This window comes from Gracilinanus agilis, chromosome 4, assembly GCF_016433145.1.
Source record: "Gracilinanus agilis isolate LMUSP501 chromosome 4, AgileGrace, whole genome shotgun sequence".
Classification (NCBI taxonomy): Eukaryota; Metazoa; Chordata; class Mammalia; order Didelphimorphia; family Didelphidae; genus Gracilinanus; species Gracilinanus agilis.
The window spans coordinates 491,052,120-491,077,063 of NC_058133.1; the positions used below are offsets into that span (position 1 = coordinate 491,052,120).

Sequence of the window (24,944 nt, forward strand, 5' to 3'; positions counted from 1 at the left end):
AAGGAAGAAAGGAAGAAAGAGGGAAAAGTGTGTGTGTGTGTGGCGCCTTCCTACATGCTACTCACAGTACTAACACTAGGGATATTCATCTTCCCAAATGGAACACCCAAAAGGGATTTCCTGCCCTACTATCCCTGAGCTGGATGCAAAGCTATCTTGATTTCTTGCCTTTAGGAATTAGTCTCATAAGGGAGGTCAGGGTTTCAAGCAGAAATCATCATGAGTTCTGCTTTTCTTTAATGTTCCATTGTTCACACACATATCAACAATCAGCAAGCATTTATTAATTACTCACAATGTGCCAGACACTAAAGATGATGTAGTTGACAGCCCTACCTAGCCTGGTCCTCCAGAAACCAGCGAAGCATCAGTTATGTTCCCCGGAGAAGACAAAAGCTTCCCAGGAAACTGTCCTGCCCCCTCCCCAGTGCTTAGGGAGCATCTTTATCCCTTAACTGAAACAGTTTGAATTTGTTACTAGTTTTATTTTGTAAAATTTAATCTTCACTGAATGAACTGGGAGGAAAAGCTGAGAAACCTGCCGAGAGAGGCCCCAGACACTTGACACCCAGCCCTCAGGCTTCAGAAATTCTTCTTCCCCAAGTGACTTCCTTGGTGCCAAGGAAAGTGTGCCAGATTCAGAGACAAGGAATCTGGATTCAAATCCAGACTTTGCCCCTAGACTATCTTTTTTACCTTGTTCAAGTTATTTCTCTCTGGGACTCAGTTTTCCTCCTCTGTACAGTGAGGAGGTTGGACTAGACCATCTTTCAAGATCCCTTCCAATTCTAAGTATTTGATCATCGGGGCCATTCCATTTCAGCTAACACAATGTCCTCCTGTGATCACAGGATGTGTTAACATTGGAACTGCTTTCAGGCTGGAGCTATGCATCTCCTCCTGAGGAGTGGGGGGTGGGGGTCCTCCCGGGCTCCCAGGAGTAACTGCAACAGGGCTTCATGATTCAGCTCCCTGTTGCTAAGCAGCTTTCATGAACAGAGAAGGTCTGCGCTGAGCAGCTCTGGGGAATGGGAAAGAAATGCTAATAAACTGAGAGAAAAGCAGGTGCTGGGAAAGCTTTGCATCCCACCTTGGGTGATTGTGCTGAGAAGCCAACATCATCACGTTCTGTTTGAAGGCTTGGGCTGGTGGTTTTTAGTTTTTCTTTCTTTTCAGTACCAGGATTCCTTCTCATGTTGGAGTTTCCCCCTTCTCTGCCGCCCCTCCTCTCTGCTTTCCTTTGTCCTGCTCAGTGAATTACTCCTTTTCAGGGCATCACTCCTCGACATTCCAGAATGCCACAGCTAGAAGGAACCTAAGCAGCCACACCTGGTCCAGTTCATCCCTGGAAAAGACTCCTGCTATAATATCCCCAACATGTGGCCATCCAAACTCTGCTTGAAGACCTGTGATGACAGGGAGCCCTCTGTCTACTAAGGGAGTCCATTCACTTGAGGATAGCTCTAACGGCCAGGAAGTTTTTCCTGACTCTGAGCTCAATCCTGCATCTTTGCAACTTCTATCCACTGACTTCCAGTTCCATCTTCTGGGGTCCAGGAAGGTCAAGACTAGTTTTTTCTTTCATAGCAATCATTCCCCACCCCCAGCCTCTTCTTCTCCAAGCTAATCTTACTCTGGTTCATTCAGTGGATCCTCATATGTCGAGGACTCAAGGCTCTTTACCATTATCATCTCGAGATGATCAAGATGGAGTGGAAGTTGCCAAAGGCTATTTTTATCCTTGGCTCCTCACCCAGACATGCTATTCTTTTGAGCTTTTTTTAACCCTTTACCTTCCATCTTAGAATCAGTATCGATTCAAGGCAGAAGAACAGTAAGGGCTAGGCAATTGTACTACAAATGCTAGTGGTAGCAATTAGAGAAGAAAAAGAAAGTCAAGTGACCTTGTCCAGGGTCACACAGCCAGGAAGTGACTACTTAGCTGTCCCTAACCATGCTCTTCTTTTTTTTTAACCCTCATCTTCTTAGGATCAATACTGTGTATGGATTCCAAGGCAAATGAGCAGCAATAAGGGTTAAGTAATGAGGACTAAGTGACTTAATGTTATACAGCTAGAATGTATCGGCATCCAGATTTGAACCCAGGTCCTCTTGGCCAAGCCTGGCACTCTACCCACTGTACTACCTAGCTAGTCCTCCACTAATTTCATTTTCTTACAAACAACTGGGTGCCAGCAAGTACTCATCTTCCAAGTGGGGTTTCTCAGACTTTAGTAGCTAATCCCATCCTCCCAAAGGAATGGTCTTTTTTCATCTCAGCAACTTTTACTGACACCCACAAGAAAGACATAAAAAATGGTCTCCCAGATGGTGAATTGAAATGCCTTTAGGGACTGGCAATTGTAAACCATCCCAGGAGATAAGGACCAGGATCTAATGGAAAGTATCTTACTTAGTCTCCATGTATAATAGGGCCTTTTAAAAAATTGTATTTGTTTATTGTTCATTTTTCTAAGTGAATAATGTTATAAAACCAAAACCCCAAAATATAAACTCAATTCTGACTCCAGTTCCTTCTCTGGATGTAGATAGCATACTTTGTCATTGGTCCTTCAGAATTGTCCTGGATCGTTGTATTGCTGAGAGTAGCCCAATCTATCACGGTTCATCATCCCAGAATATTGCTGTTACGGTATATTATGTTCTCCCAGTTCTGCTTATTTCACTCTGCATCAGTCCATGAAGGTTCTTCCAGCTCTTTCTGAAATCATCCTGTTCATCATTTCTTACAACACAATAGTATTCTATCACCATCATATTCCCCAATTTGCTCAGCCATTCCCCAACAGATGGACATCTCCTCAATTTCCAATTCTTTGCCACCACAAAGAGAAACTATAAATAGGTCTTTCCCCCTTTTTGGATCTCTTTGGGATACAGATTTCTTAGTGGTATTACTGGGTCAAAGGGTATGCACAATTTTATAGAACTTTTGGCATAATTCCAAATTGCCCCCCAGAATGGTTGGATCAGTTCACAATTTCACCAACAATGCACTAGTGTCCCAATTTTGCCACAACCCCTCCAATATTTATCACTTTTCTTTACTATCATATTGGCCAATCTGATAGGTTTTTTTTAACCCTTAACTTCTGTGTATTAGCTCCTAGGTGGAAGATTGGTAAGGGTGGGCAATGGGGGTCAAGTGACCTGCCCAGAGTCACACAGCTGGGAAGTATCTGAGGCTGGATTTGAACCTAGGACCTCCCATCTCTAGGCCTGACTCTCACTCCACTGAGCTACCCAGCTGCCCCCCAAAATAATGTATTTGAAACTGGAAGAGACCTTATTTTTTTAAGCCCTTACCTTCCATTTTGGAATCAATACTGTGTGTTGGCTCCAAGGCAGAAGAGTGGTAAGGGCTAGGCAATGGGGCTTAAGTGACTTGCCCAGGGTCACACAGCTGAGAAGTGTCTGAGGCCAGATTTGAACCCAGGACCTCCCATCTCTAGGCCTGGCTCTCAATCCACTGAGCTACCCAGCTGCACCCTCAATCTGATAGGTTTTAAGGATTTTTCTGTTTCCTTTTCTTCCTGAGAAATCAGAGTTCTCTAGGTGCCAGGAAGCTGATTCTTTTGTTTTACAGATGAGCAAACTGAGCCCTTGGGAGTTTAAATGACTTGCCTAAAGTCACACAAGTAGTATATATCAGAGTAGATTTGGATCTAGATTTTCTGACTCCAGAATCAGTGTTCTTTCCATTTTACCATAGGAAGCTGACAGTCTCCAGGCCTTTTAATTGCATGACATCAGTACAATTAGCTCTGCCATTAATCTGCACTTTGTCCTCCAGTACCTAGCACTATATTTCACTCTCAGTGGATGTTTAATGATGATTGTTGGATGGATGGATGGATAGATGGATGGATGGATGGATGGATGGATGGATGGATAAGTTCATGGGAGATTAGGGAATTCCAGCAAAGAATGTCCCACTGCCCAGAAATCGGTACCCTGGACAGCTCCTGGGCTGCCTACGTGGCAGCTGGAGAGAAGGAAGTGGCAGCTAGCCAGCCTGGCAGTCCCTCCCTAGCCTTTCTGGGGGCGGCTGCTGGAGACACGATTACCTTGTCATGCAGGAAGCTTCAGACATAAATGCGTGGGAGGAAGGAGGGGGCGGGCAGGATGCTGCTGTTGACCTTCATCTTCTATCAGGCATCCTGAAAACTGGACAGCCAAAGATTTATAATCTCCTTGGGGGCTTGAAGCTTCTCAGGGGCATCCTCCTCACCTGCCATAATTTAAAGCCTTTCTCCACCCCCACCCCCATCCCTCAGTCTATGCCTCTCCTGGCCTGGTGGCCAACATGCTGGCAGAAGAAAGATCAACTCACTGGTCAGTGTGGATGGGATATTAGGCAATTAAGTCATCCTGCACCACACAGAGGAAGGCAGTGAATGAGTGAATCTGGCCTATGCTTTCTCTTGAGAGGCTGAAGCTTTCCACATAAGGGACAGAATATGTGGCCAGTGGAAGGAGGGGGATTGCTTGTCCGTGCTTTGTAGGCTCTCAATTAATTCATGCTGGGGAGAAAAATACCTTTGGCAATAGACAAAGCTCTGCCTTCCAAAAACACAATAAACCTTCCAAGAAAGCTTGACCTTCTCACTTAGTGAGAAAAAGGGAACTGATTTCTGAGTTAAACCTCTCTAGCCTGGAAAAAAGCTGTTTAGCAAGTTCTAGATGACCAGATTCTAAAAAACAGTTTACACAGCCAAGTAAACTTCCTTAACATCTACTTCCTCTAACCTTTGGCTCTTTGGCCTGGTTTACAAAGAGATATAAGGGCTAGCCTATTACTTAAAAAAAACACTTAACCTACTGCCTTAAAATCAATATTGTGTATTAGTTCCAAGACAGAAGAGTGACAAGGAGGTGACAGCTAGGTGGCTCAATGGGTTGAGAGCCAGGTTCTAGATTCAAATCTGGCCTCAGACACTTCCTAATTTTGTGACCCTGGTCAAGTCATTTAACCCCAGTTGCCTTGCCCTTACTCCTCTTCTGCCTTAGAACTAATACAAAATATTGATTCTAAGATGAAAGGTAAGAGTTTAAAAGTAATAAGGGAAATGCAATGACAATTAAGTGACTTGTCTAGGGTCACATAACTAGGGAAGTATCTGAGGCCTGATTTGAATCCAGGGCCTCCCATCTCTAGGCCGGGCTCTTAATCTATTGAACCACCGAGTTGTCTCCCTGGCCTATTACTTTTTCATCAGAGCAAAAATTTTCAGTGGAAGATATATGATGAAAGTATGGTTTATCTTTCTATCTCTATGTCCATCTCTATATGTTCTTTTGATGTGTGTATACATAGAGAGAGGAGGGGGAGAGGAAGGAAAGAAAGAGAGGAGAAAAGGAGGGGAGAGAGGAAGGAAGGAAGGATGGAAGGAGAGGGGGGAGAGAGAAGAGATCTGATGCATGGTGGAGTGGCATAAGGAAGACTTGGTTTCAGATCCTGCCTCTAATAAATATTAGATGTGTGACCATGAACAAGTCACTTAAATTCCAAACACCCTAGATAATTCTCTGTCTGATTTTGTTGCTGGATCTGCATTGGAAAAGGGTTTTTATATCACGAGTTCTTTAGGCCAGTGAAATTATAGGTTTAAACTAAGGAAGCCCAACCGAAAAAGACCTGGGAATATCAGTGTATCCCCCAGAGCCTGCATATCACTGCTTTTAGCTGATTTTTGGCCAGTCATCTCCCCTTCTTTGGACCTCACTTTCCTAATTTGTGAGATGGGCCAATTGTACTAGATGACTGCCAAGATGCCCTCCAGCTCCCAATCCATATGATCCTTTGATCCCATCATTAGAGCAACCTCCCCCACAGCTTTCTTTCTCTCTCAGAATCCTCTCCTATTCCACCAAACCCGACTAATATCTGGCCTTTCTTTCAAGCTTATTTTAGATTCTCCCATCTCTCTTTTCTTTTCTAAAAAATCATATTGATAGCTTTTGCTTTAATATCTACTTCATTTCTGAATGTATTCCTTCCACTACCAGAGAACTGTGCTTTGTAACAAAGAATAAAAACGAATGAAGGTGGGGGAGCAATTGAGGAAATTTCACCAGTTGATTCATAAATATCTATTTAATTAAATCACAGAACCTTAGTACTGGAAGGGACTTCAGGGCCCACCTAAATCAACCCATTTTCAATAAGAATCTCCTCTACCGTGTCTGGATAAATGCCCTCCAGTGAGGACAGAGCCTACTACTTTGGATGTCCATTCTATTTTTTGAGAAATCTAATGGTGAGGAACTTTTCCCTTACAGCAACCCCAAATCTGATTCTTGGCAGCTTCAGCTCATTACCCTTGGTTCTGCCATGATTTCATATTGTGCCTTTGGGGCAGGATGCTATAAAGGAGCCTGTGTTTGACTGGTTTGCATATGGGCCACAGAAGTGAAGGGAGTCTCAGAGGTCTTCTTGTCCAACCCTCCTCACTTTACAAAGGAGGAATCTGAGGTCCTCAGGTGGGATGAAGTCCAAAATCACCCAGATAATAAGTGGCAGAGCTAGGATTCAAACCCAAAGACTATCTGACTCCGAATCCTGGCAGTCTTGACATTCTATCACATTACTTCCTAGTAAACCTTCAAGTGATTTTTCTTTAACCTAATGATGGAAGCTTATATGGAATCTAAGGTCTCTTGTTAATTATAGATCTATGATCTGATGAAGGAAAAGGAGAGAAAGTTAGAAAAAGGACAGAGGGGATGAGCTAAAGCTATATCTTAACTGAGAGAGTCCATCCAGATGGCATAGTGGTTGGAATACTGGAAATAGAGTCGGGAAGATCCAGGTTTATGTCCTAAAACTGGCACTTACTAGCTATGTGACCATGAGCTAATTACTTTCCATCTCTGAGACTCAGTTCTCTCATCTGCAATATAGGATGATAATACCTATAGTAATAACTTCTCAGAGTTGGGTGGTTCAGATGAGATATTTGTCTATAAAGTCCTTTGTAGCCTATGGAAATGCCAGCTGTTATTGGTAGTGGTGAGCAAGGGGAGTTGGAATCTTGAGGTCAGGGATTATTTCATTTCTGTCTTTGTACTTTTAGGGTCTAGCACACAGTGGCACCTTAATTGTATTGAGTTGGTGACTCTCAGTGAGATCAGTGAGGTCTGTCTGTATTAGATCTAAGGACTGCCCAGTCAGAGTCGAATAATGTTTTAAATGAAAATAAATGTTATCATTTAGTGTGAGATGCTGGATCAGAGATTCTTAACCTGGAGTCTTTGAACTTAGTTTTACAAAATACTTTGGTAATTGTATTTCTTATAGAATTGGTTTCCTTTGCAATCCTTTGTATTATTTTGTATACTTAAAATGTGATTTTTTTAGGGGGACAGCTAGGTGGTTCAGTGGATAGAGAGCCAGGTCTGGAGATAGAAGGTCCTGGGTTCAGATCTGGTCTCAGACACTTCTTAGTTGCATGTCCCTGGGCAAGTCACTTAACCCCTGTTGCTTAGCCTTTACCATTCATCTGCCTTAGAATATTACACAACTAATTAGTATTAATTCTAAGATGGAAAGCAAGGGATTTAAAAAATATAATTCTTAGAAGGGGTCTGTAGGCTTCACTAGGCTCTTCCAAAGGGCTCCAGAAAACACAAAAAAGTGAAGCTCTTCTCCCGTGTTGGCAAACCTTTTAGAGATCACATGCCCAAACTGTACCTTCAAGCTGCCTGTGAGCACCACTGCAATGCCCCCGACATTGGAGGGAGGAAGTGCTCGCATTGGGCTGCTGGGTGGAGGAGCAGGGCATGTGAAAATTGTCCTGAGGCACAGAGGAGAGGAGGGAAGGAGCAGCCCCCTCCAGCCACGAATGCCACACTGTTAGCAACACAACATCTAGACTCTTCCTATTACTTGCCTTGTTAAGACTAGATAAGCAAAGCTTTGGGTAAGTCACTGCCTCAGTTTCTGTAGCTCTAAAATGGAAGAGTTGGTCAAGATAAAGAGTCAGTCTTTTCTTAGTGACCTTGGGCAAGTCTCTTCTAACTCTACATCCAAAGATGAATTCCTGGAAATATGGGAGAATTTCTGGGCTTCGGTATAGCCAGGGAGGGTTCTGTAACTATCTTCCGGTCTAAGTACCCCAATACCCAACTCCGTTTAGTGGCTCCAGGCTCAAGCCAAAGAAAAGAAACACTGGGGAAGAATTTGGGGAGGGAGAAGGCAAACACGATCAAATTAAGTCTGCCCAGCCTGGGAGACGTAGGACCTTCATTTCGCAAAGCTGGGGAAATCGGTCCCCCAGGGAGACATCAGCAGCTCACTCCTCCGAATTCTCGCCTCATTGTGCCCACACAAACCTGGCCAGAGAATCACGTAAAAAATCAATTTAGCAAACAATCAACACGAAGCTCTGAGCGCTCTGCTTCCATGGCCTGGAGTGCTCATTTCAGCACACTTGGGAGCTTTCTCTTTCCCTGTCCTGGCCCCAACTCCCCTGGAGGCAGATAAAGGCTTGTTGATATACAGATTAAGGCAAAAGAACATGACTGTCTCCAGACCCTGTACTGTGTCCTGAGAAATGCCATGCATCTGGGGGAGATGGGAGAGGAGGGGAAGTAAATCGTATAGCATGGATTTCACTCCCCCCTCCCTGTTCCAGCAGCATGGGAGGAATTGCTCTCCTGTCTCCAGCTAAGCCTAGGTGGGAGAGTTGTTTCCTGGCTTCTGGGATGAGCCAGCAGGGATGAATTCCCCCAAAAGCTGGAGTAGAAAGCCAGATTCCCTGCTGAGAGCTCGGGGAGCGCACACCTCCGTTACCATAGAGATGCTTGGTTCAGAGTGGAGGCAGCCCTGCTCCGTGCTCCTAAGGCAGAAATAACCAGCCAGGGAGCAGGGGAGGGCAGTGGGAGGGAGGGAGGGAGCCCCTTCCTGCTCTGTTCCATCCTTGGCCACAGCGAGAGCAAGGCCATTAGTTGCCCCTTCCTTGCCAGTTTCTCCCTGTGGCTAACAGAGCAGAGGTGACTACAATCGGCCAGGCAGTACAGAGCCCTGGATGGGATCACCAGAGCTTGTTTCTTCCTTCTTCTACTCAGAAAGGCCTGAGTGATCTCCAGATAGTTGTCCTGCACTCCTTTAATCTTTCCCTTTCAACATTCTTTTTAATAACCCTTACCTTCTGTCTTAGAATCAATTCTATATTGGTTCCAAAGCAGAAGAATGGGAAGGGCTAGGCAATGGGGATTAAATAACTTGCCCAGGGTCACACAGCTAGAAAGTATCTGAGGTCAGATTTGAACCCAGGACTTCCCATCTCTAGGCCTAGCTCTCATTCCACTGAACCACTTAGGTGCCCCCTCCTTCCAATATTTTTTAATCCCAACAATCCAGAACAAATTCCTGATGTGATGCTGGAGTCCTAGGACTTAGGTTCAAATCTTATTTCTGACACATTTACTACCTGTATGATTCTGGGCAAGTCACTTAACCCCAGTGGCCTTGGTTTTTTTCATTTATAAAATGAGAAGGGCTGGACTAGTTGGCCTCTGAAGTCCTTCTTTTTTTATTTTTTTTAAACCCTTAACTTCTCTGTATTGGCTCCTTGTTGGCCGAGTGGTAAGGGTGGGCAATGGGGGTCAAGTGACTTGCCCAGGGTCACACAGCTGGGAAGTGTCTGAGGTCAGATTTGAACCTAGGAACTCCCATCTCTAGATCTGGCTCTCCATCCACTGAGCTACCCAGCTGCCCCCTGAAGTCCTTCTTAAGGCTAGATATGTTATCCTATGCTCATTTTTCTTTCCCAAGGGATCTCTTCTTAGCAATTCAGATTGAGAGGAATATTCCAGGGATCTTGTCTAGGAGATGAAACTCAATCTTCTCTCTTCCATTTCACCATGGCTCTTCCAAGTGTTCAGCTACTGGGTGGGTGCTAGAAGAGTCCAATTTGACTCTGATTGGGACCCCAGAGCCTACTCTTTTAAAAAAAACCTTTTGTCTTAGAATCAATACTAGGTATCAGTTCTAAGGCAGAAGAGCAGTAAGGGCTAGACAATTGGGGTTAAGTGACTTGCCCAATGTCACACAGCTAAGAAGTATCTGGGGCCAGTTTTGAATCCAAGAATTCCCACCTCCAGGCCTGACTCTATCCACTGAGCCACCTAGATGTCCCACCCTAGGACCCACTCTTTATCCTGTCCACCTGAGCATTCTTTACCAGATACAGCATGATATTCTCAGCTCTAATAAGAGACAAATGGTAGGGAATTAGAACCAGGAGTCCTGGTTCTCCGGCCAGTGCTGTCTCTTTAGATTATTAGTGGTTGGAGGGTCTCTGGTCCCATACCTAAGGAGTGGTGGATGCCAGGGCAGCTGGAACTATCCTTGTGGGCTGGAATACTGACAGAACCAGCAGCATCCCCTGTTCCTCCCAGCCCTCAGCAAGCAAATGTGGAAAAGCCATATGTGTGGCACTGGCTAGCCAGCAGAAAGTCTCTGCAGTGACAGTAGCCTAGCTCCTCTAGGGAGTTCAGGTGGGAGGGGGCAGATGCCTGGAGGTGGCAAAGGATGGGCTTGTGGCATTGGCAGCAGTGATGGGGGCAGGAGTTTGGCAAAGGAGGACAACACACTAGTTCTTCTCACCAGTTCCCTACTAGTCCAGAGCTTGGGCCCCAGATGCCATCTGGACCCCATGAAAAGAGGCCAGACTCTCTGTCTCATTCCTCAGTTTTCCTAGGCAGAGATACCCCAAGAGGCCCTGGTGTACCAAAATAAGGCTGAGGTATCTGGTTTAATCTGAACCCCAATTTCTTTTTTATGGTCTTATGTTCATTGATATCTTAAGTGTTTATATTAGCTTGATTTATCTCTCTCTACTTTCCTTCCACATGAGCCTTATGAACAAAGATTAAAAAGGAAGAAAAACTATTCAGCAAAACTAACAAAAACATCAACAATATTGGACAGTACATGCATTAGTCCACACCCACAGTACCCATCTCTCCACAAAGGGGAGGGAGGCCTGAACTCCAGCTTCTATAGCAAAGCAAAGAAGCTCTCATGGTAAGGGAGCTGTCCACAGTGCTGCCTTGGGACTGCTAATAAATATCTCAGGGATTTGGGACATCTGAATTCAGGACCCTGGGATTTAGTCTTTAAGAGGAGATACTCAGGTTAGTGTGGGCAAATGGGCCCAAGTTGAGAAGGGCCATCTGTGGGTCACAAATTATCTTTCAGAAGAGCGTTGAGTCTAAGAAGCCACATACTACATTGCTTCCCCAGCTCAACTCAGCCTTCTTAGATCTGGAGTTGGGAGGTCTTAGGACTCTCATGGCTGACCTTGTTGGCTTGTCTTCTAAAATTGAAAGGGTGAGTTTTCTACTTCATATGAGGTGGAGTCATTTGATTTGGAGTTAGAAGGAATTTTATGGGCCCATTCATTTTACACCTGAGAAAACTGAGGCACAGAGGTTAAGTGGGTCAAATAACTAGTAAATATAAGAGGAAGGTAAGACCCGATTTCTTCACAAGCCTTGAGCTTATCCTTCTACTTCAGGTCAAATAAAGGATGACAGGCTTAGAAACTTACCTAGAGGGGCAGCTGGGTAGCCTATCGCATAGAAAGCCAGGCCTAGAAGTTGGGAGGATCTGGGTTCCAAAGTAGCCTCAGACACTTCCTAGCTGGGTGACCCCAGACAAGTCACTTAATCCCAATTGCCTAGCTCCTGCTATTCTTCTGATTTAGAATAGATACCAAGTCAGAAGAAAAGGAAAAGAAGCTTTTCTAGAAATTAAGATTATTGGTATGTAAATGAAAGCTACCCAGTCTGGTTGCCTATGAACCAGAGGTAGGAACAGTTTGGACCATGAATCTGGTTTTCTGTGGATGATTAATAACTAATTAAGCCAAGCAGCAAATGCCAGAGCCAGGTAGCACTGCCCCCCAAGAACATTTAGCTAGAGGCCAAGAAGATGAAAGTTTCCAGTTTAATTAATGACACTTCTGTTAGGCAGCCAGCAGGATGACCCTAGTGGCTCCTCTTGCCTCTGGTCTTTAGCCAGCAGCCCCAAGGGTTAAAAAAAGTGTACTAGTTGACATAAGAGGCAGCATCAGAGACAGGAAGACCTAGGTTCAAGTTGAGTCTTTCTCATACATCCTGACTGTCTGGCCCTGGAACAGTCACTTAACCTCTTAGCATCCCAAACAGCTGCTGACTGTAAATTGAAGAGCAGGGTGTATCTCACATCGGTAGAGGGAACTTTATCGTGGAAACCTGTCTATACCAAAGACATTGTAGATCTCTCTCCCTGTCAAAGAAAAAAGTCTAGGATGGTGGTAGAGATCAGGGATTAAATCTTTATAAAACACCTACTCTGTGCCAGAAGGTCCCATGCTAAGGGCTTTACAAATATTATTTCATTTGATTCTCATAACAGCCAAGCAGGGTAGATGTTATTATGATCCCCATTTTACAATTGAGGAAACTGAACCAAACAGAGGTTAAGTGACTTGCCCAGGATCATTCAAGTCATAAATATCTCAGTCTGGTTTTGAACTCAGATCTTCTCCAGAGGGTGGAGGATATTAGACACCGAGTTAAGAAGTTTGGACTAGGTATGGTGAGGAATCTCTGACAGGAGGAGCTAAGCCAAAAGGGAAACAGAAACATCTGGTGAAAAGAGACCCAGAAAATGGTTATCTGCTTTCATGACCCAGAGATTCAAGAAGGCTCTCTGTGAGGGCACCCAGGAGTTTTTACTCCCACAACCTCAATTTCTCCATCTGTGAAATGGGGTTGGTAATGTTGGCCACCTTGGAGTGTTAGGAGACAGGTGGTATGTCTTAAGATTTAGATCTCAGAAGGGACTTAGAGGTTATCTAGCTCAACTTCCATGGTCACCCAACTTGTTAATGGTAGATCCATACTGTATCATAGATCCTATATAGATAGATCTAGGGTTGGAAAGGAGCTCAGAGGCTATCTACTCCAATCTCCTTATTTTACAGATGAGGAAACTGAGGCCTTGGGAATATTCAAGTGACTTGCTCAAGTAGTAGAAGTTCTGTGATCTGACCCCACATCTAGGGCTTATTCCACAAAGATTATAGAAGATAATGGGTGTAGGGTGCAAGAGTAGGCTGCTGTCATCATCATCATCATCATCATCTTCAGTATCATCATGCCACAGTGATGGAGGAAGAGAGAGAATAAGAGACTTGGAGTCAGGAAGAGCTGAGTTCCAATCCCCACTCCAACCAGCTCTCGATTTGCCATCATCATCATCTTAAAGACCATTTGGCTGGTGGTGGAGAAAGGAGGAAGGAGTTTGCGGTTCTAGCCTTGCAAAGAATTGCTTTTTGGCTTGGCCAGACCTGACTCTTCATGAGAATCCTGACTTTCCCTTCAGTCCCTGCATAATGGGTGGGGCTCATTGAGCTGCTGAAGAGCCCAGTTACTTGGATCCCCATTTCTCAGCTTTGACTCTCTAGCCATTTGTCTGCACCCTGGGGAAGGTGGGGAGACTAATGAGTCATTATCCTGTCAATTAGTCACATCCTTGTGTTCACTGCAAATTGGTGCCACCTGCCTTTGCTCCCCAAACCAAGGACAGTATTCAGCACCACTCTCCCTCCCTGATTGCTCTTCCTGCTCCAGGTCTAGAGAATGGCTGTGGAAAGTGCTGGACAGCGACTTGAAGGAGAAAGGCTTTCACTGAGCCAGAGCTACCCAGACCTCCAGTCCCATGGTGCTAGAATGAATCAATACAACTGAGGGAAGGAGTCTAGAAAGACTAAATCCTTCCATTGTCACTATTGGTGTGACCCTGGGAAAGTCACTTAACTCTCGTTTTTTATTCTATATAAAGAGGAGATTAGATTAGATGCTTTCATAGCCCTTCAAGCTCTAAATCTATGATTCCATTTATTACTTGTGTGGCCTTGGGCAAGTGACTTAAATTCTTTTGGCCTCAATTTCCCCATCTGAGATGAGAGTTGAACTGTGGTCTTTTTCAACTCTAGATCTATGAATCCTATCTTTCTCCTTAATACCTGCTCACTCCACATATAATTGTCAAACAAATGTGCAAATACAGATAAATTTATGGATACATATGTGTAAACACAATTTTTCATAGCCTGATTAAAAATCTACAATTGCACACAGATGTACAAAGAAGCAGACACAACGTGATCAGAGAAACCACGGCCCTGGGACTGAGGAATCCTGGGTTCTAATGCTAGCCGTGGGACCTCAGCCAAGTTACTTCCCTGATTTGAACTCCTCTATAAAATGAGGGAGCTGGTCCTGAGCTGTAAGCTCCCTTCTAGCTCTAACAATTCTGTGTCTTTGAACCCACAAATATGGACAGAATCTTGGCCCTTCTGCTCCCTGACCCTTAGCCTGTCCACCATGTCTTTAAAGCTGTGGTAAGCAATGTCCAGAGGGAGAGATTTAATCTTTCCCCTAAATCAACCCTTTAAAAACAGCCCCAGAGGGCCTGGAAAACTCCTCTTGCTCCCTGCTGCTTCTCATCAATAATGGAGGAGCTGTTGTCAGTCCTGATAACCGCAGCATCAGTTCCATCAATATTTTATGGTTCCTCCAGAGCCTGGTTCCTTAGCAACCATAGTATCCATGGGCCCTGGGAGGCCTGGCTGGCCTCTGCTGCTGCCTGTGCCCTTGGTCCTGACACTGCCCATCACATTCCCCCTCCCTAGGGATGTAGATAGGCAGAAAAGACAGATCTGCTCTGCACGCACGCACACACACACACACACACACACACACACACACACACACACACTCCCTGCCCCCACATCCCCAAATGCTAGTTGAATATGCTGGTGGGAAGAAGAGGGAGGAGGTGGAGGGGGCCCACCCTGCCACAGAGCATGAGCAGAAATGGAGCTATTTGGCCTCCCTGAGCGGTGAAAGGAGAGGAGGGCCCCAGCCAGTCATATTTCTGCTAGGCTCTTTCTTTCTCTGAGCAGGGAAAGGTAGCTATGGGAAGAAATCAAGTCATGTAGGGCATATCTCCCAGAGTGAGATACCCATGGTTCAGTGGAAAGAATGCTGAATTTGGTACCAGAGAACTAGGTTCAAATTCCATTTGAACCCTTGCTACCTGTATGATTGGGGCAAATAGGTTGACCTCTTAGACTCTGTTTCTGAATCTATAAAATAAGGGTTTGAATAAATACCTTCCAGTTTCCCCCACCTGTGCCCCCTAACTCTGAATCCATTATTTTGATGCTCCTGACCCATTTGAGCTGTCTAAAATGGAACGGGTTGGCTCATGAAGAATGTGGATATTGGATGGACCAAAATGGACTTGTCAGAGATGAGGTTGAGAACATTTTCAGTCCAATGTGGGTTGGAATACTTGGTCCTGTGGTCCCTTCCAAGTGTAAAGTTCTGTGAAAACACCCCTCCCTGCCTCTTAAAATTTTTTTCCACTTAATAAAGACTTCTTTTCACACCCTTTCACACATACACACACCTGTAGGGGAGAACAAGTAGAAAATAAAATAAAATCTTTGTAATAAATAAGCATAGTCAACCAAGACAAATTCCCACATTGAACATGCCCAAAAACCATGTTGTATCCTGCATCTTGAAGTTCATCACCTCTTGGGAGATAAGGGACATGTTTTATCATAAGTCCTCTGGAGTCATGATTGATCATTACATTGATTAGAATTCTTAAGACTTTCTGAGTTATTCATCCTTACAATGTTGTTATTATATAAATGTTATCACATTCATATGCCAGAACTTTTTTTAGCCATTCCCCATTCCCCAGTGGATGGGCATCCCCTCCTTCTGTCCCTCAAGAATAGGGTCTTTCTTAAATCCTTGGTCCTTAAAAGAAGGCAGGAAAAGTCCTGGGTGCCTCAGTCAGTCAACAAGTGGGTTATTTATTTATTTATTCAAACCCCTTACCTTCCATCTTAGAATCAATACTAAGTATTGGTTCCAATGGAGAAGGGTAGTAAAGGCTAGGCAGTTAGGCTTAAGTGACTTGCCTAGGATCTCACAGCTAGGAAGTGTCTGAGGCTAGATTTCTTTTTTAGATCCTTACCTTCTGTCTTAGAATTAATATTGAGTATTGGTTCCAAGGAAGAAGAGCAGCGAGGGCTGGATAATTGGGCTTATTGTGACTTGCCCAAGGTCACACAGCTAAGAAGTATCTAAGGCAAGATTTGAACCCATGACTTTCCATCTCCAGACCTGGCTCTCTATCTGCTGAGCCACCAGGCTTGCCCTTGAAGTATTTATGAAGCATCTACTTTTCACTAAGCACTGTGGCAAGCACTGAGGATGCAAGGAAAGACAAAAGACGAATGAAAATAGTTGTGTCGAACCAGATATGTAGAACAAATCAGAGATCATCAGAGAGGGAAGGCACTCATGTTAAGGAGGTCAGGAAGGGCCTTTTGTAGGAGGTGAGATTTTAGTTGAGACTTGAAGGACAAGAAGTGGAGGTGAGGAAGGAAGAGAATTCCAGGCAGTGTATTCTAGTTTAGCCAGTGAAAATGTATGGAGTCTAGAAATGGAAGCTCTTGTGTGAGAAAGAGCAAGGAGGCCAGTGCCACTGGCTCAAAGAACATGTGATGGGGCAGGAGAGTTATTATTGTGTTAAGAAAAATAGAAAGGGCTGGGGATGAAGGACTTTGAGTGCCTCTTATAAGATCCTCGAGGTGACAGGAAGCCACCAGAGCTTATCAAAGAGGAGGGTGATTTGGTCAGAGCTGTGCTTTAGGAAAATTCATTTGATAAATGAGTAGATAATGGCCTGAAGTCTTCAAGTGAGGAGAGACTCAAGGAAGGGAGGTCAACCAGGAATCCAGATGCAAGGGGAAGAGAGCCTGAACAGCTTGCTGGCAATGTCAGAGGAGAGGAGGGTGCCTATACAAGATACAGGAGGAAGCTAACATGGACAGATCTTGGCGATAGACTGAATGTGGGATCAGGGGTGAGAGTCAAGAATCAAGATGCCGTCTAGTCAGCAAGCCTGGGAAGCTGGCAGGATGGTAGTGGCTTCAACAGTAATAGAGATGTTCAGAAGAGGAGGTGTGTGTGGGGGGGTGGGGAGGAGAGATAATGAGTTCAGTTTTGAACATGCCGAGTTTAAGATGTCTACAAGGCATCCAATTTGAGATATGCAAAAGGCAATTGAAGATGTGAGTCTGGAGGTTAGAGAAGCTAGGGCTGAATAAATTGATCTGAAAATCATTAGTGTAGAGAAGATAATTGAATTTATGGGAGCTGATGAGATCACCAAAGTGAAATAGTAGAGGAAGAATAGAAGAGAGCCAGAGACAGAGCCCTGTGTGACACCCAAGGTTAGAGGATGTGATCTGGATGAAAATCTAGCAAGAGAGACTGAGAAAGAGCAGTCAGATGGTTAAGAGGAGAGCTGGGCAAGAGTGATATCCCCAAAATCTAGAGAGAAGAGAGTATCAAGAAGGAAAGAGTAACCAACAGTGTCAGAGGCTGCAGAGAGTTCAGGAAGGAATACTGGGAAAAGCTTATTGGATTTGGCAACTAAGAAATCATTGGTAACTTTGTAGAGAGCAGTTTGAGTTGAATGATGAGGTAGGAAGCCAAAGTAAGATTAAAGGAGTAAGAGGAAAGGAAGTGAAAATATTGAATGTACATGACCTTTTCCAAGAGCCACAGAGGGGCAGTTGGGTGGCTCAGTGCATTGAGAGCCAGGTCCAGAGCTGGGAGGTCCTAAATTCGAATCTGGCCTCAGATACTTCCTAGCTGTGTGACCCTGGCCAAGTCACTTGACCCCCATTGTCTAGCCCTTACCACTCTTCTGCCTTGGAACCAATACACAGTTTAGCCACAGAAAGGAGAGCTAGCAGGGATACGCAGATCAAGGGAGGCTTTTTCCAGGACAGGGGTGGCATTAGCACATTTGAGGCAGTAGGCAAGCAGCTAGTAGACAGAGAGAAAATGAAAGTGGGGGTGATAGGAAGATCGATCTGCTGAAGAAAGCAGAGTGGAATGGGTTCATTTGAGCACGTAGAGCAGTTTGTGTTGCCGAGGAGAAGGACTACGTTTTCATATGAAGCAAGTGAAAGAGGGAATAGTGGCAGCATCTGAGTGATATAAGACAAGGAGGGAAGAAGGAGCTCTTTTGTTCTATCTTCCTTTTCCTCAGGTGTGGTGGAGACCTGCCTGTTACATCAGCTGAGGCGTCGGGCTGCGGGCTTCCTGCGCAGTGACAAGATGGCGGCCCTTTTCACCAAGGTGGGGAAGACCTGCGTGGTAGCTGGAGAAGTCTGTCGAAAGGTGCAGGAACTGCAGCAGCAGATGGACAGCAAGTAAGTGCCAGACCACCTCTCATTCCCCTCCTTTAAGCTTTCCCTTCTACCTCCCTTCTGGGAAGTCAACAAATCCCTTCTGTCACCTGCCCTTCCCCAAGTGGCTCTAAGGGAGTCATCCTCATTGGTATTCTTCACTGGGCCTGCCCAGGACAGAAATGCTGCATGCTCCGGTGAAAAGGATGTGAATTTTGAAGCAGTGCTGCCATTTGTGCCTAGCAGACCGTGGGCAAATCACTTGGAACATGGACTCAATGACCCTGAAGGTCCCTTACAGCTCTTAAGCAGAAGAGATGAGCTTCTAATCTATCACCAGCCTTGTCCCCTATGAAGTCCTCTCCTGGTCACATCCTCCACACCACCCAGATAATGGGACAAGCCCAAGGTTGCTGTTCCCAAGAGGCTTGCTCTTGTCCCTGAGTGCACCCTTTTCTCTTTGCCTAGGAAGTCAGCAGGAAGCAACCAGGAGGCCCTTCGGAGACAGGGGTCTACTGGAGGGAAATCCCCAGCCCTCAGCCCCCAGGCCCTGAGGCACATTTGGGTGCGTACAGCCCTCATCGAGAAGGTGCTGGACAGAGTTGTGCAGTATATTGTGGAGAACTGCAGGTGCGTGCTGTCCCTTTGCCTTTCTTCCATGTCACTCCCTCCCTCTCTGCCCCTAGGACCCATAGCTGTCACCCAGAAAATCCTCTAGGATTAAACTATGCTCAAATCCACCAAGGTCACCCTCCTCCTCCTCTTCTCCTTCCTCCTCTTCTTCCCCCTTCTCTCTCTCTTCCTTTTCCACTTTCTCTTCCTCCTCTTCTTGCTTCTCCTCCTCCACCTTCTCTATTTTCTCCTTTTCTTCCTCCTCTTCTCCTCCTCCTCTTCCTTCTTCTCATCCTCCTCCTTCTCCTCTTCTTCCTCCTCTTTTTCCTTCCTTCATCTTCTCCACTTCCTCCTCCTTTCCTTCCTCCTCCTTCCTTCATCTCCTTTCTCCACTTCCTCCTCCTTCTCCTCCTCCTCCTCCTCTTCCTCTTCTGCCTCCTCCTCCTTCTCTTCTTCCTTCTCCACATGGACTGATAACTGTGGATGATGGCCCCAGGGCCATTTAGAGCTGGTCCTCCCAAGAATCCATGACAGTGTTCTAGTCTCCTACAGATTCAGCTCTTCTGACCAGCATAGATGTTGACCAAATGACAACCTAAGGGGAGCTGGGTTTTTTAGGAGCATTCTGTGTACCATCCACTTTCTGTCTTACTTTTTTGGTGTGCTTTGTGCCCATTCTCTTAAAGGAAGATGGGTAGGGCAATGGCTAGAGTATTGGCTATGCAATCAGGAAGCCCTGTGGTCAAATCCTGCCTTAGATACTTCCTAGCAGTGTGACCTTGAGCAAGTCACTGCACTTCCAGAGCTTCCATGTAAAAAAGGCTTCCTGTAAAATGAAGATAATAACAGTGCACACTTCACAGGATTGTTGCAAGGATTACATGAAATAATGCCTTAAAGAGTAATACAAAAGCTAGTTGTTGTTAGAGCATGATGATTGTTTTTAAACCCTTCTTTAAGGGGTTTAAGTACTATGTATTGGTTCCAAGGCAGAAGGGCTAGGCAATGGGGGTTAAGCGTCTTGCCCAGGATCATACATCTAGAGAGTGTCTGAGACCAAATTTGAACCCAGGACCTCCTGCCTCTAGGCCTGGCTCTCAATCCACCAAGCTACCAAGCTGTCCCCCAAGAGCATAATGATGATTAAGGGACAGCCATGGAGTCAAGAACACCTGGGTCTAAACCCTGCCCTGACACCTTCAATTTTTTGCCTTTGTAGTCTCAACAGAGCCTCTTTCTCTCTCTTTTTTTTTAAACCCTTACCTTCTGTCTTTGTAGCAATTCTAAGACAGAACGGCAAATCAGAGTTAGGTGACTTGTCCAGGGTCACCCAGCTAGGAGGTGTCTGAGGCCAACATTTGAGCGCAGGTCCTCCCTGTGCTCTATCTACTGGGCTACCAAGCTGCTTTTTGGCACAGCCTCTTTATAGTCCTGTCTATGATGGTTGTGTGATGCTGGCACAAATGCACCGGATAATTCTTCAAGACAAAACTGAGGACCAAGTACTACTCTGTGCTGGTATGAAGGAAGCGTCCTCAGGAGTTTAAGGTTAAAACAAACAAACAAAATCTCGCAACCCTGCGAGAGATGTACTCTGGGTATTATGATCCCCATTTTTCAGAGGAGGAAACTGAGACTAGGGGAAATTAAATCACTTTCTTGCTAGAGTATAAGCTCTTTGAGGGAAGGACCTGTTTCATTTTTGTTCTCATATGCCAGGACTGGAGTCAGGAAGACTCGGCTTTCCGAATTCAAATCCGGCATCAGACTAGCTATGTGACCCTGGACAAGTCACTTAACCTTATTTGCTTCTATTTCCTCATCTTGTAAAATGAGCTGGAGAAGGAAATGGCAAACCACTCCAGACACTTACTAGCCACGCAGCCCTGGCCAAGTCACTTAATCCTGTTGGCCTCCATTTCCTCATTCGTCAAGAGAGTTCGAGAAGGAAATGGCAAAGCCCTCCAGGATCTCTGCCAAGAGAACCCCAAATGGGATCACAGAGAGTCAGACAGGACCGAATACAACTAAACAACTGCTTCCCTAGCACAGCGCCTGGCACAGTGGGCAAAGCCTTTTCATTGTGGGCTGTTTGGCCCAGCACAGCCTCCTAACAGACACTTGTTGATCGTTCGGTGGCTCCTGGCCCCTCGCGCTCCCCGCTGTCCCTTGTTGCCCCCCCTGTGCCCCACCTCCCCGTCTCCCTCCTCCGGACATTTGCCTTCCCGGAGAGAGACAAAGCGGCTGGCCCAGGCGGAGGTCCCGGGCTCACTCTTTCCCTCCATTCTTAACAGCAAGTACTATGAGAAGGAAGCGCTCCTGGCAGACCCCGTGTTTGGCCCTATCCTGGCCTCTCTCCTAGGTGAGTGGGGAGGGGGCAGGCGGGGGTACCAGGGCCTTCGCTGCGGAGGGCAGGGTTTGGCCCTCCTGCCCCCCGCTCCAAGGGATCACGTGTCTCCACAGTGGGTCCCTGTGCTCTGGAGTATACCAAGCTGAAGACGGCAGACCACTATTGGACGGACCCCTCTGCTGACGAGCTGGTCCAGAGGCACCGCATCCGCGGCCCCCACGGCCGCCAGGACTCCCCCTCCAAGCGTCCGGCCCTGGGAGTAGGTTTCCCTTCTCCCCGGGTCCCGAGCCCCTTCCCCTACACCCCCGGTCGAAGCCTTGGAGGAGGAGGAGGAGGAGGAGGAGGGCTCTCCGGCTGCCGAACCTCGTCGTGCTCCGCTGGAAGCCCGGGTCGCAGGGTCCTCCCTGAGGCAGGAGCCTCGATTGTCCAGGCGTCTCGGCAGCCCCCGGGAGGGAGAGCCCCGAGAGGAGTCCGGCGTGCCAGCCGGAGAGGGACAAAGCCTCGAGCCTCCCTCTCCCTCCCTGCTTCTCCACCACCCTTCGAGGACACCCAGGCTGGGGGGACGCAGGGACGAGAGGCTCGGCCTTCAGCCCAGCTTCTCTTTGCAGGTCCGCAAGCGGCACTCAAGCGGGAGCACATCAGAGGACCGATTCGCAGCCTCTGCCCGGGAGTACGTGGAATCCCTCCATCAGAATTCCCGAACGCACCTGCTCTACGGCAAGAACAACGTGCTGGTGCAGCCGGTGAGAGAGGCCAGAGCCCGGCTCCCTGCGGCGGGGAAGGGGCGATGGGAAGCCCTTGGGAAGGTCCCGGGCACCGGAGGGACCGATGCCTTGTGGAGCGAGAGTGGAGGAGCCCAGACCCCGAAAGGCCTTGGCTCTGGGGGCTCGGGCAGGGCCTCGAGTGGCCTTGTGAGGCGCTGCCGCTGCTGGGCTCCTTGCCAAAGCTCGAAGCCCAGGTAGAGCTGGGCAGGCAGATGGGTCCCTGGAGACTCCCCACCCCCACAGGACCCTTTTCTATTGCTAGATGGACCACCCCAGGAACCCCAGAATCAAGAATCGTCCTTTTTTTTCTTAATTTCGTGAAATGGTGCTATTTTTATTGGTGTCCTTTGTCTTTACATCACATTCATTTTCTAAACAGAATTCCTCCCTCACCTGATGAACCATCCTTTATAATAAAGATTTAAAAAGAGACAAGGGAGCAGCTAGGTGGCCTAGCAGATGGAGAGAGCCAGGCCTAGAGACAGGAGGTTCTGGGTTCAAATGTGGCCTTAGACCCTTCCAGGATCCTGGACAAGTCACTAAACCCCCATTGGCTAGTCCTTAGCACTCTTCTGACTTGGAACCAATACACTGCACTGATCCTAAGGTCAAAGGAAAAGGTTTAAAAAGAGAGAGAGATGAGCAGTCCAACAAAACCAAGACATTTGACCAAATCGGATCATATATGCCATTTCCCCCACCCCCAGCCCCCAGATCTCCCAGCTCTGCAATGAAGAAGTAAAGTACAGCTTAGGAACCCTTTTCTCTCCTTTTTGTTTGCTTCTTGTAGTAAATGTGTTATTTAGTTTAGCTTCAAGTTAACATTGTCCCTAACAAGGCTTATATACGAAGTTAACAAGGCCAAGAGGTGGTCATTAACATTTCCTGAGGGGCTCAAGCCATGCCGACTGAACAGAATGGAGATAGACCCTAGATCTAGACCTGGAAAGGACCTTCGAAGCCATCTAGTCCAACCCTTCATTTTATACAGGAAGAGACTGAGGGTCAGAGAGGTTAAGTACTTGCCCAAAGTCATGTAGATAGTAAGTGGCAGAGCCAGGATTTGAATGTGGGTCCTTTGGTCCCAAAATGGACTTTCTTTCCATTGCACCCTGCTGGTTCTCTCCAACTCTGGCCCCCACAGGGTTTATCTCCCAGTCTGTGGCGAGTGGGGAGCCCAGGGAAGCCACCTGCTCTACTAATTAAGAGCCAGGCTACCCAGGGTAGGAGCGGGTGCCAGCTGGCAGGGCAAAGAGCTGCAAGGTTGATACTGGATAGCATGAGAAGTCAGGCAGGCAGGAGAAGACAGAGCTGGGATTTCCTCCAAGCTGCCCAAAGCAGAGTTCTTATCTTCTTTACTCTCTTCTTCCTGCAACCCAAGAGTCTGAGATTTGTCCTTCCTCGTGGTCCCTTGGCTGGGTTGGCATCTGCTTACCAATGAAAATATGAGGGGGAGAAGGAAAACAATGTGCTGAGTGGGTGGTACCTTCATCCAGTGGTGAGGCCAGATGGGTCACAGTCGAGGGCTCACTAAGGGTCCCACATGGAAGAGAAGACAACTATAACCACTCGGTCTGGGTCTCTCTGCCCAGAGTTCCCACACAGGGAAGGGAGAAAGTGTTCCCATTGGGCTGCTGGGCAGAGGGGCGGATGATGTGAAAAAATGTCATCCGGCATGGTGGAGAAGGAGTGGGGAGCAGCTCCACCTGAGTCCCTCTGCCTTTCTAGTCATGAAAACTGTGCCCATAGAGAGCACTCTGCATGCCATCTTTGGCATGCCTGCCATAGGTTCACCATCACTGTTATCTATAAATGTGCTTTCTCTTGTCTCTTTCCATGTTTTTTTACTTTTCTTTGCTCTAGATAGGTGACCTTTTAGAATTTTATATTGTCATATATATATATCCCCTTCTACCTGTACCTATGATATACATTTGCAAATATATAATTTATGTATTTATATCATTTGCAAATTAATATTTGTATTAACATAAGCAATTATTATTTGAATTAATTGCAAGTTAATATTTACATTAACATATCATTTGCAAATATCTCTCTTCTCCCCTATGAGTCATTCCTTGTAACAGGGAATTTTAAAAAACAAAGGGGGAAAAAGTGGTTTAGCAAAACCAACCGATAGATCAACCAAATCTGGCAGCAAATACAATATCCTACATCCATCGTCCCTCACCTCTGCAAAGAAGGGGGAGAAGTGGGTTTTTGACAATCTTTCTCAGGGGCTAAACTTCTTGGTCATAATTACCCAACATTTAATTATATTTTGCCAGTTTTTCCATTGTTTTGCATTGTTCTAATTATTGTGTCATTCTCCATACATCACTCTCCATTAGTTAGTAGAAGTTTTCCATATTTCTCTGAATTCTTCAAATTCATATTTTTTAGTATGACTCAGTAATATTCCATGGTAGCAGTGGGCCACAAAGGAAAAGAGGCAGAGGACTAGGGTTCAAATCCCAGCCCTGACCCCACTTTTTTTCTTTCTTTTTTTTTTTTTTAAACCCTTGTACTTCGGTGTATTGTCTCATAGGTGGAAGATTGGTAAGGGTGGGCAATGGGGGTCAAGTGACTTGCCCAGGGTCACACAGCTGGGAAGTGGCTGAGGCCGGGTTTGAACCCAGGACCTCCTGTCTCTGACACCACTTTTTTTGATTTTGAACAATTCATTTAATCTCTATCAGTCTCAGTTTTCTCAGCTGTAAAATGGGGGGATCTCAGAGTTTCCTTCCAGACTCTCTTTGGTCCAGAGTACCACAGTGTATTTAGCCTTTTCCAGGTCCATGGTCAATGGACAGCTACTTTGTTTCCTGTTCTTCGTAACCACAAAATTATTGCCAGGAATATTTTGGGGCATATGAGACCTATCTTTCTATCTTTGACCTCCTCAGAGCT

General features: G+C 46.1%; 1 protein-coding gene across 1 annotated transcript in view; it reads left to right on the forward strand.

Moving 5' to 3' along the window:
• Positions 1-24,944, forward strand: part of SGSM2 (small G protein signaling modulator 2) — a 71,054-nt gene that overhangs the window by 7,735 nt on the left and 38,375 nt on the right. The window contains exons 2-6 of the mRNA XM_044676340.1: positions 18,167-18,329; positions 18,774-18,935; positions 21,212-21,279; positions 21,381-21,526; positions 21,876-22,010. Coding sequence (XP_044532275.1) covers positions 18,167-18,329; positions 18,774-18,935; positions 21,212-21,279; positions 21,381-21,526; positions 21,876-22,010 — 674 coding nt within the window. The remainder of the gene's footprint in view (positions 1-18,166; positions 18,330-18,773; positions 18,936-21,211; positions 21,280-21,380; positions 21,527-21,875; positions 22,011-24,944) is intronic.